This window comes from Aegilops tauschii, chromosome 2, assembly GCF_002575655.3.
Source record: "Aegilops tauschii subsp. strangulata cultivar AL8/78 chromosome 2, Aet v6.0, whole genome shotgun sequence".
NCBI lineage: Eukaryota > Viridiplantae > Streptophyta > Magnoliopsida > Poales > Poaceae > Aegilops > Aegilops tauschii.
This window is the reverse complement of record NC_053036.3, coordinates 69,330,739-69,347,299: the sequence shown is the minus strand read 5'-3', so window position 1 is coordinate 69,347,299 and position 16,561 is coordinate 69,330,739. Positions and strand designations below refer to the sequence as shown.

Here is a 16,561-nt window from a genome sequence, read left to right as displayed (position 1 = left end):
GATTTTACTGTTCATGCGGGAGCATATGAGCTCGGGTGCAGAATGGACTTTTCGGGTATACATGATAAACCTTCATCCTACAGACGATTGTAAGAATTTCAAAGAATGTTTCAAGAGTTCTGCATCATCTCTTGTCAGTTGTACCTTTTGTACATACATGATAAAATCTGTTTCAGGTCATCTCAAAAAGCACAAGGACATATGCGTTTGATTTGGAGGCCGAAAACAAACATATATTCTGGAGTGAGGCAAGTCGGAATCTGAATGAACATATATTCTGGCGATGCGATTTCTCCACAAAAGAAAGGTCAAGCTCTTGATTTACACCGCTATGTGAAACCACAGTAACCGAAAGAAGAAAACTGCTGATTATACAGGATAAGAATTGTACAGCCTACAGAACAGCAAATTGCATGGAGATAAAAATTCCACACGAAGCTACCTAGTGACATGGCTTCCTTTCCCTATCCCTAGCTCTTTGGCAAGGTCCCGCGTGAGGGTGATGGCATGCGTGTTATGCCATGGGAAAAGGGTGCGGGTAACCGGAAGTTTCCTCCGAAGATCCTGTGCACGAGACAAAACATGGAGTGAAACAGGGGACATGAAAAGATAACTGCAGTAGTCCGAGCGTTGCGACTATCCTGTTTAATGCCAGATTGTTTACTGATGCCTCGGCGTACCTTAAACGTTGCGTCGGAGAGATTCAAGTATGATTCCTGTGCGCAGAAATGTGTAAATAGCATTATTCACTGTGTTAGCATCTTGGGAGATGAAGTAGAGAACAGAAAGGTTCCAACCTCGAGAGATGAAAAATACTCGGACTCGTGATGCCGAATGATGTTAGCGACTGTGTGTCCAGTGTCTTCGGGCGACTGAAACATAAGTAATATAACATCAGAGGCATGTTTAAAATTTTAAACCTGGCAAAGATATAATAAAAAGGACAAAGAAAGCAAATAGGGATATCGAAGGCGGCACCATGACTAAATATCAAGGCAGCACAACCAATTTAGATCAGATGACACATCAATGGGTGACTGACACAAAGATACTACTACCTCCGTTCCAAAATAATTGAAGTTCTGGATTTGCCCAAGTCAAAATTGTTTAACTTTTTGACCCAGTCTATACAAAAATATATTAACATTTATAACACCAAATTAGTCTCTTAAGATTCTTTAAGACATAACATATTTTCGTATTATGTGTATTTGCTGTTGTAGATCTCAGCACATTTTTCTATAGATGTGGTCAAACTTAAGCAAGTTTGACTTAGGAAAAAACTAGAACTTCAATTGTTTTGGGACGGAGGGAGTACACATATCGTCCTGAAATGTGAATAGTGCAACACATAAACTCCACAGCCAGTTACAAAAGAAAATAACTAGGAAGGAAAAGAGTAACTATGCCCCACCCACGCTTTCTCTCTTACATGCTAGTCATGAGGTGAACTTGCAACTGTCATTTCTATCTACACAATCCAGCAAAGTAAAATCTGGGAGAGGAAATATGCCATAGGTTCATCATTTCCCAAAAAAGTTGCATAAAGCTTAGGTTTGTGTTGGGACAGTTTGCACCAATATAGTGACTTGGTAAAGTGAAGATAATATTTCTAAGTTTCTTGAATACAAATAAATGAACACATACTGACTTGCATGTGCAGGAGTGTTCGAGAAAACAATATTATCGAAGAATGGAATAAAGTTTACCTAAAATTTATAATAGCTGCACTGTGGGTCCCAACTATGCAAGCAAAGAATACTAAAGCAGTGATACAACAACCAAAATAGAGCTTCAGAGCCTGAGAAGAGACTTAATGGTAGGCCATGTTTATAAGGTGATAAAACACCAAGTTCTGCACACACACACAAAAATTCGAACATTGAGGGTGCCTAGAGGGCCAAGGTCATAGTTTCGAGCCAAAATATGCTGCAGAGCTTTAGGCCTCTTCTTATGCATCAGAGGTTCTTAAAACGAAAGGGGAGATCAAGGACCATGTTAGTCTCTACAAATTTCTGCGCACACAAGCAACATATGTCCACTATGAGGTCAAAGAAAAAAAAATCACTACAATACGTAGGGCTCAAAATTATTCCATAAACTAACCTGCATTATTGTGGAGTCCTTGCAATCAACGTCAGTATCCAGCTGCACATTTCCCTCTTCAAAATAATGAGCATCTACCTGGGGACCATACAAGTAATCTTTACAATACAGAAGTTACTAATTTTACTTGCAGTGACATTATTTAACCATGATTTTAGCTTGAGCTAAGTAAAACAGCTAACCTGTATCTTTCCTTTAATTTCTACAAGTTGAAACGCATAACTGAATTCCAAAGTCCAAATGGAACGCCAGCTGCCATTGCTGGATGACACAATATTAAGTTGCCTCCATCAGACAGACACTAAATGATACGAAGATCAAACCTATAAGGAACATACTTCAAGTGTTCTAGCGAGGTATTCTGTGAAACAAGTGTTCAGATACAGCACAAGTACTAAATCTTTAAGTAAGAAAGTACAAATAAACATATAATAATGTATTATAAGCAGGTGATAAACAGTATAGCCACAAACCAAATGATTAGTTACTAGTGGGAAACGAGAAACAATGGTGGTAAATATACAATCAAAAGTTGCATACTGAAAGTGGGTTCTCAAGGAATACAAGGATACAAAGATAAAAACTAAAACCTCTAGAGACACTATAAAGAGGAGGAACTGAAAACAGGCATTATAATCCAGACCAAAGTCACTGATCTATAGGTGCGCAAACAAGGTAGTTTCCTTATAATAACAGAGAGGTAACAAAAAAGTCAGAAAACATACCAAAAGTTTCGTGGGCTTCGCCTAGCAGCGGAGATAACTACTGCCAAACCAAAATCAGCTCCTGGTTCCTCTAGATCCTTTCCATTGGTACAATAAACGGCAGAAACACCTTTTGGATAAGCTTCACCAACATATTTGGACACTTCATAATCTATAGCACTCCTATATCAAGTACATAAGTATGGATTATTCGCTGGCTATGTAATATGGGCAATGAAAAGTAGCAGAGATAACATACCTAAACTCTTCAATATATGCTGAAGGAAGCTCCTCATCTGCAGCAGGCCTCAATTTTGTACAAGTCTTTAAACATAATCACGAAACAAAACAAATTAACTTAATGCAGGAATTCTCATATTTAATGGGTATTAAAAAGGAGAACGAAATCCCATATCCAATTTTGTGGAGGCAGGTAACATTAGCCTGCAAAGCATAATTCTGCTGCTGGTGGTGTTTGATGTAAGGGTTAATTAGATAAAGGCCACTGCAATTTTGAAATACTATATTGGAGAAGTCATTTTTCATGTTTCTGCTTCTGAGCTATTTCAAGTATCATAAGAAACCACCTATTCAATTCAAGTCCAGCAAATCCATTTGTGTTTGGAACATATGGTTATTTCAGTATCAATGCCCAGATCAATTCCTCAGTAAAACTATAAACCAGCAACAGAGAAAGCGTGGACTATTTACATGCAGAGCTCGGCTCTGAGCTAAAGTATGCTGAGTTATACACTATATCACATCCATATGACATGCAACATGAAATATGTGGTTTCACAGCATAAATTGCAAACTAAGTGAAAACTGCACACACACAGTAAGACAGATCAACCACAAATAACCTGGGCCATTAGTCAAAACTCAAAAGTATAAGAATAGTAACACCACTAAGATCGAGATGCAAGCCATGCTTACTGCAGATACGCAAATGGGTGGTTATTTGTTCACTGGTTTGCTGTACATTTTCTGGCGTGTTAAAGTATTGTAAGAATAGACATAATAAAGCTAAATTGTCGTGAGCGGTATCATGCACATCATTCAATGATACCTGCTTAACATGGTCCACGGTAGCAATTTGTGCGGTCCTAGGGTCCAGATAGTTGTTCCTGTCAATCTCCCCATAAGTTGTGATGATTATCTGCAGGCATGTATCACATTATTAAAATTCAACATTCGGCCGACAGGGACACTTAAAAGCATCATACTCCCTTCATAGCAATGGAAAATGACACACAAAGAACAGTGGCCCATCCAACAGAAATGCTCCTACTCTAATTATCATGTGGTCAGAGAGAGAAACTACCCAAATGTTCCCCTATCCTCAACTCCGCGTACAGTACAGTTGTTCCGTTCCCCAAGCCTAGCAAATTAAAAATAAATCCGAAGGAATAGCCTAAGAGCCAGATTCGTGGGGTCTTAACCGCTGAATTACGACCTATGGCAAACGTACGCTGTCACTTCCAAAGTAATTCGACACTGTACAACAGCTCGGTCGGGAGCGAGGGAGAGAGAGAGAGAGAGAGAGATGCTCACATCGCCGCTGCGGTCGGGGAGCTGGAGGGAGAGGAGGTGCGTCTTGTTGTACTCCGGGTAGGCCTCCGCGGCCGCGGCCTCGTACGCGGCGTCGTCCCCGAGCAGCGCCCGCACATCTGCGCGCATTCGAACAAGCGAGGAGTCAAACAAACGGCTCGCCTGAATTACGGGCGCGTAACTGGGGATCGAATGGAGGGAGGCGGAGGGGGCGGGCGGGGGTTACCTTTGGCGACGTAGTGGATCTCGCCGGTGGGGGCGTTGGCGAGGAACCAGACGGCGATCTCCCGCTTCTGGTCGCCGCTGAGCGGCTCGCCAGCGCCGCCGTCTTCCGACATTTGGCGGGCGCGGGCGCGGGGCGGCGGTGGGTGGGGGACGGGAGGCGATGTGGAGTGGGCGGAGCGGGAGGCGTGGGGGGAGGGGGAATGGGATTGATGGGTGGCCGCACGGGCGGCACGTGGGGGGCAGGCGAGGCTAGCGGCGGGTGGCGCCTGCCGGGCCGTGCCGGTTGACGATGGTCGCGGTACTACTGTACCCGATCGGACGGACGGGGCCGGTGGTTTTTCCGTGTGGAGTAGATGGGCGCTGGAGGTTTTTCTTTTTCTTTTTTAGGGCAAAAGGGGGGGAATTAATTTGTGGAAGTGCAAAGGAGTGAACAAAACAGCAAAGTTGCTCGATATTTTTATAGATCTTGTGAAGTACTCCCTCCCGTCCGAAAATACTTGTCATCAAAATGGATAAAAATGGATGTATCTAGAACTAAAATACGTCTAGATACACCCTCTTTAATTCATTTTGATGACAAGTATTTTCGGTCGGAGGGAGTACGTAGTATCATGTACTCCCTCCGTAAACTTATATAAGAGTGTTTAGATTAATATTTTAGTGATTGAAACGCTCTTATATTAGTTTACAGAGTGAGTACTCTTTTTTTTGTATGTTCATGAGATTGGGTTTGTGTTCGACAAACGAGAAGTAGAGGAGTTATGAAACTGGAGGTTGTTGACATATCAATATTTTTAATTATAACTTATGTTAACATATCTAGATTATTCTCTAGTACTCAATCAAGCTTACTAAAGGGATGCTTGTACTACTGGATCGAGGAAGAGGAGAACTCATGAGGATCGCGTGGAGATGAGGAATAAGGTGGGCCCAAGGATTGTTCAATAGAGCTTCTATCTGAGATAGCTCCTATTGCTGAACTTTCTTTTTGCTCGTGTTGTTGGTTGTCCTGCTAAAACTTTTTTGGCTTGGGTACTTTGGTTTAGCCCGAGACCTGTGAACAGTCATTTTGTGTTTCGTTACCTCTCTTTTTTATAAAATACTAGGACGGGAAACCCTTTTTGATCAAAAATAATAATTTATTCTCTAATGCTTTTTTACATAGAATGGGAGCCTTGGCGCAGTGGTAAAGTTGCTGCCTTGTTATCATGAGGTCACAAGTTTAAGTCCTGGAAACAACCTCTTACAAAAATGTAGGGAAAGACTACGTACAATAGACCCAAAGTGGTCAGATCCTTCCCCGGACCCTGCGCAAGCGGGAGCTACATGCGTCGGGCTCCCCTTTTTTTATGTTTTTTCACATAACAAGAGAATAATCCTCCTTTGAATTTTCAAAAAAGAAACATACCGCTAGCTACTAGAGGATATTGAGAGTGAATTGTGAAATCACATATGTAGTCTCTACTCTGGCTCCTTTTACTTGAAATTGTATTCACTTGGTCCTTGTTGGAGATATGCCCTAGAGGCAATCATGTATGATGATACTTCCTATGTGTTTATGAATAAAGATAGTCCTTGGACATTATCAATGATGTGTATTAGCAAGTACACGTGACTTGTTTGTGGGACTATGCATTGTATGATGAACGTCCTAAAAGGTCTCTAGTCGAAAGGGTTTGTGGACGCGCAGCCGACTAGACTAGCATATGACACGGTCGATGGCTTGGTCTCACTAGCCATGGAGCATTGGATGCTAACCGGATAATATGGACTCGGAAGGATCTGGTCGGATTCGACGTAGTTGGATCCGAGTTGAGATAAGGTCCGAGTCGGACAGACCCAACTATGAGACGCAGCGATATGTCATCTGTGAGTCTCTAGTACAACATACGTTCTATGTCCTAAGACCTGAACTGGCGCATGTACTCGGGATGGTGACAGACTTGCTTTGGGCCAACCAAACGCTACTCCGTTACTGGGTAGTTACAAAGGTGGGTTTTGGGCTTGTCCAGACCCATGCTACGAGACATGGTCGAGCAAGATGAGATTTGCCCCTCCGATCAGGAGAGATATACTCTGGGCACCTCGTGTGATCCGACCAAGATAAGCATGGCCATGCGATTAGGATTATGAGATAATCCGGTTTGTGGTCGACATCACTAGAACGAGAAAGGGGCCGGGCTAGCACAAGGATGATAGGCTCGCCTTGAGCCCGACAACATATATCGTGTGGCAAAGGGAACAGAAGTATGATGTACGGGTTCGCCTAACCAGCTTCATTGGACACCTGGAGTCGGCACGCTTTGCTAGAGGCCACTACCGACCAGCCGAGTCGGATGTGATATGACTCGCGATAAAGTGAACGAAAACCTAAGGGGTTGCGCGCTTAAGGGAAGGAACCTATGAGGCCCAGTAATGTCTACTACACAACCTTCTTCTTGTAGACTTGTTGGGCCTCCTGAAGGAAATATGCCCTAGAGGCAATAATAAAGTTATTATTTATTTCCTTATATCATGATAAATGTTTATTATTCATGCTAGAATTGTATTAACCGGAAAGATAATACATGTGTGAATACATAGACAAACAAAGTGTCACTAGTATGCCTCTACTTGACTAGCTCGTTGATCAAAGATGGTTAAGTTTCCTAGCCATTGACATGGGTTGTCATTTTATTAACGGGATCACCTCATTAGGAGAATGACGTGATTGACTTGACCCATTATGTTAGCTTAGCACTCGATCGTTTAGTATGTTGCTATTGCTTTCTTCATGACTTATACATGTTCCTATGACTATGAGATTATGCAACTCCCGTTTACCGGAGGAACACTTTGTGTGCTACCAAACGTCACAACATAACTGGGTGATTATAAAGGTGCTCTACAGGTGTCTCCAAAGGTACTTGTTGGGTTGGCGTATTTCGAGATTAGGATTTGTCACTCCGATTGTCGGAGAGGTATCTTTGGGCCCACTCGGTAATGCACATCACTATAAGCCTTGCAAGCATTGTAACTAATGAGTTAGTTGCGGGATGATGTATTACGGAACGAGTAAAGAGACTTGCCAGTAACGAGATTGAACTAGGTATCGAGATACCGACGATAGAATCTCGGGCAAGTAACATACCGATGACAAAGGGAACAACGTATGTTGTTATGCGGTTTGACCGATAAAGATCTTCGTAGAATATGTAGGAACCAATATGAGCATCCAGGTTCCGCTATTGGTTATTGACCGGAGAGGTGTCTCGGTCATGTCTACATAGTTCTCGAACCCGTAGGGTCCGCATGCTTAACGTTACGATGACAGTTATATTATGAGTTTATATGTTTTGATGTACCGAAGGTTGTTCGGAGTCCCGGATGTGATCACGGACATGATGAGGAGTCTCGAAATGGTCGAGACATAAAGATTGATATATTGGACGACTATATTCGGACACCGGAAGTGTTCCGGAGAAGTTTCGGATAAAACCGGAGTGCCAGAGGGGTTACCGGAACCCCCCGGGGAAGTATTGGGCCTTAGTGGGCCTGAGGGGTGAGAGAGGGCAGCCGCCCAGGAGGTGGCGCGCCCCCTCCCATGAGGAGTCCGAATTGGACTAGGGGAGGGGGGCGCAGCCCCTCTTTCCCTCTCCCTCTCCCTCTCTTTCCTTCCCCCTTCTCTCTTCCTAGTAGGACTAGGAAAGGGGGGTCCTACTCCTACTAGGAGGAGGACTCCCCCCCTCTTTGGCGCGCCCCAAGGGCCAGCCGGCCTCCCCCCTTGCTCCTTTATATACGGGGGCAGGGGGGCACCTCTAGACACAATTGATATACGATATTTTAGCCGTGTGCGGTGCCCCCCTCCACCATATTACACCTCGATAATGTCGTAGCGGAGCTTAGGCGAAGCCCTGCGTCGGTAGAACATCATCACCATCACCACGCTGTCGTGCTGACGAAACTCTCCCTCAACACTCGGCTGGATCGGAGTTCGAGGGACGTCATCGAGTTGAACGTGTGCTGAACTCGGAGGTGCCGTGCGTTCGGTACTTGATCGGTCGGATCGTGAAGACGTACGACTACATCAACCGCGTCGTGTTAACGCTTCCGCTTTCGGTCTACGAGGGTACGTGGACAACACTCTCCCCTCTCGTTGCTATGCATCACCATGATCTTGCGTGTGCATAGGAAATTTTTTGAAATTACTACGTTCCCCAACAGTGGCATCCGAGCCTGGTTTTATGCATCTGATGCTATGCACGAGTAGAACACAAGTGAGTTGTGGGCGATATAAGTCATACTGCTTACCAGCATGTCATACTTTGGTGCAGCGGTATTGTGAGATGAAGCGGCCCGGACCGACATTACGCGTACACTTACGCTAGACTGGTTTCACCGTTGCGAGCACTCGTTGCTTAAAGGTGACTGGCGGGTGTCTGTCTCTCTCACTTTAGTTGAACCGAGTGTGGCTACGCCCGGTCCTTGTGAAGGTTAAAACAACACCAACTTGACAAACTATCGTTGTGGTTTTGATGCGTAGGTAAGAACGGTTCTTGCTAAGCCCGTAGCAGCCACGTAAAACTTGCAACAACAAAGTAGAGGACGTCTAACTTGTTTTTGCAGGGCATGTTGTGATGTGATATGGTCAAGACATGATGCTATATTTTATTGTATGAGATGATCATGTTTTGTAACCGAGTTATCGGCAACTGGCATGAGCCATATGGTTGTCGCTTTATTGTATGAAATGCAATCGCCATGTAATTGTTTTACTTTATCACTAAGCGGTAGCGATAGTAGTAAAAGCAATAGTTGGCGAGACGACAACGATGCTACGATGGAGATCAAGGTGTCGCGCCGGTGACGATGGTGATCATGACAGTGCTTCGGAGATGGAGATCACAAGCACAAGATGATGATGGCCATATCATATCACTTATATTGATTGCATGTGATGTTTATCTTTTATGCATCTTATCTTGCTTTGATTGACGGTAGCATTATAAGATGATCTCTCACTAAAATTTCAAGATAAAAGTGTTCTCCCTGAGTATGCACCGTTGCGAAAGTTCTTCGTGCTGAGACACCACGTGATGATCGGGTGTGATAGGCTCTACGTTCAAATACAACGGGTGCAAAACAGTTGCACACGCGGAATACTCAGGTTAAACTTGACGAGCCTAGCATATGCAGATATGGCCTCGGAACACGGAGACCGAAAGGTCGAGCGTAAATCATATAGTAGATATGATCAACATAGTGATGTTCACCATTGAAACTACTCCATCTCACGTGATGATCAGACATGGTTTAGTTGATATGGATCACGTGATCACTTAGAGGATTAGAGGGATGTCTATCTAAGTGGGAGTTCTTAAGTAATATGATTAATTGAACTTAAAATTATCATGAACTTAGTCCTGATAGTATTTTGCAAATTATGTTGTAGATCAATAGCTCGCGTTGTTGCTTCCCTGTGTTTATTTTTGATATGTTCCTAGAGAAAAATTATGTTGAAAGATGTTAGTAGCAAAGATGCGGATTGGATCCGTGATCTGAGGATTATCCTCATTGCTGCATAGAAAAATTATGTCCTTGATGCACCGCTAGGTGACAGACCTATTGCAGGAGCAGATGCAGACGTTATGAACGTTTGGCTAGCTCAATATGATGACTACTTGATAGTTTAGTGCACCATGCTTAACGGCTTAGAATCGGGACTTCAAAGATGTTTTGAACGTCATGGACCATATGAGATGTTCCAGGAGTTGAAGTTAATATTTCAAGCAAATACCCGAGTTGAGAGATATGAAGTCTCCAACAAGTTCTATAGCTAAAAGATGGAGGAGAATAGCTCAAGCAGTGAGCATGTGCTCAGATTGTCTGGGTACTACAATCGCTTGAATCAAGTGGGAGTTTATCTTCCAGATAAAATAGTGATTGACAGAATTCTCTAGTCACCATCACCAAGTTAGTAGAACTTCGTGATGAACTATAGTATGCAAGGGATGACGTAATTCCCGAGCTCTTCGTGATGCTGAAATCGACGAAGGTAGAAATCAAGAAAAACATCAAGTGTTGATGGTTGACGAGACCACTAGTTTCAAGAAAAGGGCAAAGGGAAGAAGGGGAACTTCAAGAAGAACGGCAAGCAAGTTGCTGCTCAAGTGAAGAAGCCTAAGTCTGGTCCTAAGCCTGAGACTAAGTGCTTCTACTGCAAAGGGACTGGTCACTGGAAGCGGAACTACCCCAACTATTTGGTGGATAAGAAGGATGGCAAAGTGAACAAAGGTATATTGGATATACATGTTATTGATGTGTACTTTACTAGTGTTTATAGCAACCCCTCGGTATTTGATACTGGTTCAGTTGCTAAGAGTAGTAACTCGAAACGGGAGTTGCAGAATAAACAGAGACTAGTAAAAGGCGAGGTGACGATGTGTGTTGGAAGTAGTTCCAAGATTGATATGATCATCATCGCACACTCCCTATACTTTCGGGATTAGTGTTGAAACTAAATAAGTGTTATTGGTGTTTGCGTTGAGCATGAATATGATTTGATCATGTTTGTTGCAATACGGTTATTCATTTAAATTAGAGAATAATTGTTGTTCTGTTTACATGAATAAAACTTTCTATGGTCATACACCCAATAAAATGGTTTGTTGGATCTCGATCGTAGTGATACATATATTCATAATAATGAAGCCAAAAGATGCAAAGTTAATAATGATAGTGCAAATTGTAGCACTGCCGTTTAGGTCATATTGGTGTAAAGCGCATGAAGAAACTCCATACTGATGGGATTTTGGAATCACTTGATGCTTGCAAACCATGCCTCATGGGCAAGATGACTAAAACGCCGTTCTCCGGAACTATGGAGAGAGCAACAGATTTCTTGGAAATCATACATACAGATGTATGTGGTCCGATGAATATTGAGGCTCGTAGCAGGTATCATTATTTTCTGACCTTCACAGATGATTTGAGCAGATATGGGTATATCTGCTTAATGAAACAGAAGTCTGAAACATTTGAAAAGTTCATATAATTTCAGAGTGAAGTGGAAAATCATCGTAACAAGAAAATAAAGTTTCTACGATCTGATCGTGGAGAAGAGTATTTGAGTTACGAGTTTGGCCTTCAGTTAAAACAATGTGAAATAGTTTAACTACTCACGCCACCTGGAACACCACAGTGTAATGGTGTGCCCGAACATCATAACCGTACTTTATTAGATATTGTGCGATATATGATGTCTCTTACCAATCTACCACTATCGTTTTGGGGTTATGCATTAGAGACAGCTGCATTCACGTTAAATAGGGTACCATCTAAATCCGTTGAGACGACATATTATGAACTGTGGTTTGGCAAGAAACCAAAGTTGTCGTTTCTTAAAGTTTGGGGTTGCGATGCTTATGTGAAAAAGTTTCATCCTGATAAGCTCAAACCCAAATCGGAGAAATGTGTCTTCATAGGATACCCAAAGGAGACAGTTGGGTACACCTTCTATCACAGATCCGAAGGCAAGACATTCGTTGCTAAGAATGGGTCCTTTCTAGAGAAGGAGTTTCTCGCGAAAGAAGTGAGTGGGAGGAAAGTAGAACTTGATGAGGTAATTGTACCTGCTCCCTTATTGGAAAGTAGTTCATCGCAGAAACCAATTTCTGTGATGCCTATACCAATTAGTGAGGAAGTTAATGATGATGATCATGGAACTTCAGATCAAGTTATTACTGAACCTTGTTGGTCAACCAGAGTAAGATCCGCACCAGAGTGGTACGGTAATCCTGTTCTGGAGGTTATGTTACTAGACCATGACGAACCTACGAACTATGAAGAAGCGATGGTGAGCCCAGATTCCGCAAACTGGCTTGAGGCCATGAAACCTGAGATGAGATCCATGTATGAGAACAAAGTATGGACTTTGATTGACTTGCCCAATGATCGGCGAGCCATTGAGATTAAATGGATCTTCAAGAGGAAGACGGACGCTGATAGTAGTGTTACTATCTACAAAGCTAGAATTGTCGCAAAAGGTTTTCGACAAGTTTAAGGTGTTGACTACGATGAGAGTTTCTCACTCGTATCTATGCTTAAGTCTGTCCGAATCATGTTAGCAATTGCCGCATTTTATGAAATCTGGCAAATGGATAAACAAAACTGCATTCCTTAATGGATTCATTAAAGAAGAGTTGTATATGATGCAACCAGAAGGTTTTGTCAATCCTAAAGGTGCTAACAAAATATGCAAACTCCAGCGATCCATCTATGGACTGGTGCAAGCATCTCGGAGTTGGAATATACGCTTTGATAAGTTGATCAAAGGATATAGTTTTATACAGACTTGCGGTGAAGCCTGTATTTACAAGAAAGTGAGTGGGAGCACTACAGCATTTCTGATAAGTATATGTGAATGACATATTGTTGATCGGAAATAATGTAGAATTATTCTGCGAAGCATAAAGGAGTGTTTGAATGGAGTTTTTCAAAAGAAAGACCTCGGTGAAGCTGCTTACATATTGAGCATCAAGATCTATAGAGATAGATCAAGACGCTTGATAAGTTTTTTCAATGAGTACATACCTTAAGCAAGATTTTGAAGTAGTTCAAAATAGAACAGTCGAAGAAAGAGTTCTTGCCTGTGTTACAAGGTGTGAAATTGAGTAAGACTCAAAGCCCGACCACGGCAGAAGATAGAAAGATAATGAAAAGTCATTCCCTATGCCTTGGCCATAGGTTCTATAAAGTATGCCATGCTGTGTACCATATCTATTGTATACCCTACACTGATTTTGGCAAGGGAGTACAATAGTGATCTAGGAGTAGATCACTGGAAAGCGGTCAAAATTATCCTTAGTGGAATAAGGATATGTTTCTCGATTATGGAAGTGACAAAAGGTTCATCGTAAAGGGTTACATCGATGCAAGTTTTGACACTAATCTAGATGACTCTAAGTCTCGGTCTAGATACATATTGAAAGTGGGAGCAATTAGCTAGAGTAGCTCCGTGTAGAGCATTGTAGACATAGAAATTTGCAAAATACTTACGGATCTGAATGTGACAGACCCGTTGACTAAAATTATCTCACAATCAAAACATGATCACACCTTAGTACTCTTTGGGTGTTAATCACATAGCGATGTGAACTAGATTATTGACTCTAGTAAACCCTTTGGGTGTTGGTCACATGACAATGTGAACTATGGGTGTTAATCACATGGTGATGGGAATTATTGATGTTAAATCACATGGCGACGTGAACTAGATTATTGACTCTAGTGCAAGTGGGAGACTGAAGGAAATATGCCCTAGAGGCAATAATAAAGTTATTATTTATTTCCTTATATCATGATAAATGTTTATTATTCATGCTAGAATTGTATTAACCGGAAACATAATACCTGTGTGAATACATAGACAAACAAAGTGTCACGAGTATGCCTCTACTTGACTAGCTCGTTGATCAAAGATGGTTAAGTTTCCTAGCCATTGACATGGGTTGTCATTTGATTAACGGGATCACCTCATTAGGAGAATGACGTGATTGACTTGACCCATTCCGTTAGCTTAGCACTCGATCGTTTAGTATGTTGCTATTGCTTTCTTCATGACTTATACATGTTCCTATGACTATGAGATTATGCAACTCCTGTTTACCGGAGGAACACTTTGTGTGCTACCAAACGTCACAACGTAACTGGGTGATTATAAAGGTGCTCTACAGGTGTCTCCAAAGGTACTTGTTGGGTTGGCGTATTTCAAGATTAGGATTTGTCACTCCGATTGTCGGAGAGGTATCTCTGGGCCCACTCGGTAATGCACATCACTATAAGCCTTGCAAGCATTGTAACTAATGAGTTAGTTGCAGGATGATGTATTACGGAACGAGTAAAGAGACTTGCCGGTAACGAGATTGAACTAGGTATCGAGATACCGACGATCGAATCTCGGGCAAGTAACATACCGATGACAAAGGGAACAACGTATGTTGTTATGCGGTTTGACCGATAAAGATCTTCGTAGAATATGTAGGAACCAATATGAGCATCCAGGTTCCGCTATTGGTTAATGACCGGAGAGGTGTCTCGGTCATGTCTACATAGTTCTCGAACCCGTAGGGTCCGCACGCTTAACGTTACGATGACAGTTATATTATGAGTTTATATGTTTTGATGTACTGAAGGTTGTTCGGAGTCCCCGATGTGATCACGGACATGACGAGGAGTCTCGAAATGGTCGAGACATAAAGATTGATATATTGGACGACTATATTCGGACACCGGAAGTGTTCCGGAGAAGTTTCGGATAAAACCGGAGTGCCAGAGGGGTTACCGGGACCCCCCGGGGAAGTGTTGGGCCTTAGTGGGCCTGAGGGGTGAGAGAGGGCAGCAGCCCAGGAGGTGGCACGCCCCCTCCCATGAGGAGTCCGAATTGGACTAGGGGAGGGGGGCGCAGCCCCTCTTTCCCTCTCCCTCTCCCTCTCTTTCCTTCCCCCTTCTCTCTTCCTAGTAGGACTAGGAAAGGGGAGTCCTACTCCTACTAGGAGGAGGACTCCCCCCCCTCTTTGGCGCGCCCCAAGGGCCAGCCGGCCTCCCCCCTTGCTCCTTTATATACGGGGGCAGGGGGGGCACCTCTAGACACAATTGATATACGATATTTTAGCCGTGTACGGTGCCCCCCTCCACCATATTACACCTCGATAATATCGTAGCGGAGCTTAGGCAAAGCCCTGCGTCAGTAGAACATCATCATCGTCACCACGCCGTCGTGCTGACAAAACTCTCCCTCAACACTCGGCTGGATCAGAGTTCGAGGGACGTCATCGAGCTGAATGTGTGCTGAACTCGGAGGTGCCGTGCGTTCGGTACTTGATCGGTCGGATCGTGAAGACGTACGACTACATCAACCGCATTGTGTTAACGCTTGCGCTTTCGGTCTACGAGGGTACGTGGACAACACTCTCCCCTCTCGTTGCTATGCATCACCATGATCTTGCGTGTGCGTAGGAATTTTTTTGAAATTACTACGTTCCCCAACACCTCCAAGTGCAGAGGTTTGTAGGAGTATTTCCCTCAAGTGGATGACCTAAGGTTTATCAATCCGTGGGAGGCGTAGGTTGAAGATGGTCTCTCTCAAACAACCCTGCAACCAAATAACAAAGAGTCTCTTGTGTCCTCAACACACCCAATACAATGGTAAATTGTATAGGTGCACTAGTTCGGTGAAGAGATGGTGATACAAGTGCAATATGGATGGTAGATATAGGTTTTTGTAATCTGAAAATATAAAAACAGTAAGGTAACTAATGATAAAAGTGAGCGTAAACGGTATTGCAATGCTAGGAAACAAGGTCTAGGGTTCATACTTTCACTAGTGCAAGTTCTCTCAACAATAATAACATAACTGGATCATATAACTATCCCTCAACATGCAACAAAGAGTCACTCCAAAGTCACTAATAGCGGAGAACAAACGAAGAGATTATGGTAGGGTACGAAACCACCTCAAAGTTATTCTTTTTGATCGATCTATTCAAGAGTCCGTAGTAAAATAACACGAAGCTATTCTTTCCATTCGATCTATCATAGAGTTCGTACTCGAATAACACCTTAAGACACAAATCAACCAAAAACCTAATGTCACCTAGATACTCCAATGTCACCTCAAGTATCCGTGGGTATGATTATACGATATGCGTCACACAATCTCAGATTCATCTATTCAACCAACACAAAGAACTTCAAAGAGTGCCCCAAAGTTTCTACCGGAGAGTCAAGACGAAAACGTGTGCCAACCCCTATGCATAAGTTCACGAGGTCACGGAACTCGCAAGTTGATCACCAAAACATACATCAAGTAGATCACGTGATATCCCATTGTCACCACAGATAAGCACATGCAAGACATACATCAAGTGTTCTCAAATCCTTAAAGACTCAATCCGATAAGATAACTTCAAAGGGAAAACTCAATCCATTACAAGAGA

General features: G+C 42.9%; 1 protein-coding gene across 1 annotated transcript; it reads right to left on the bottom strand.

The window, feature by feature from the left end:
- Nucleotides 1–256: 256 nt before the first annotated feature.
- On the bottom strand, nucleotides 257–4,902 carry LOC109764679 (F-actin-capping protein subunit alpha). Its single transcript, XM_020323471.4, has 10 exons — nucleotides 4,588–4,902; nucleotides 4,365–4,480; nucleotides 3,880–3,969; nucleotides 3,070–3,134; nucleotides 2,832–2,993; nucleotides 2,289–2,367; nucleotides 2,107–2,184; nucleotides 798–872; nucleotides 681–716; nucleotides 257–564 (listed from the first exon to the last, which is right to left on the bottom strand). The coding sequence occupies exons 1-10, from the start codon at nucleotides 4,697–4,699 to the stop codon at nucleotides 439–441; spliced, it is 939 nt and encodes a 312-aa protein (XP_020179060.1). The 5' UTR covers nucleotides 4,700–4,902; the 3' UTR covers nucleotides 257–438.
- Between the last annotated feature and the right edge of the window lie 11,659 nt (nucleotides 4,903–16,561).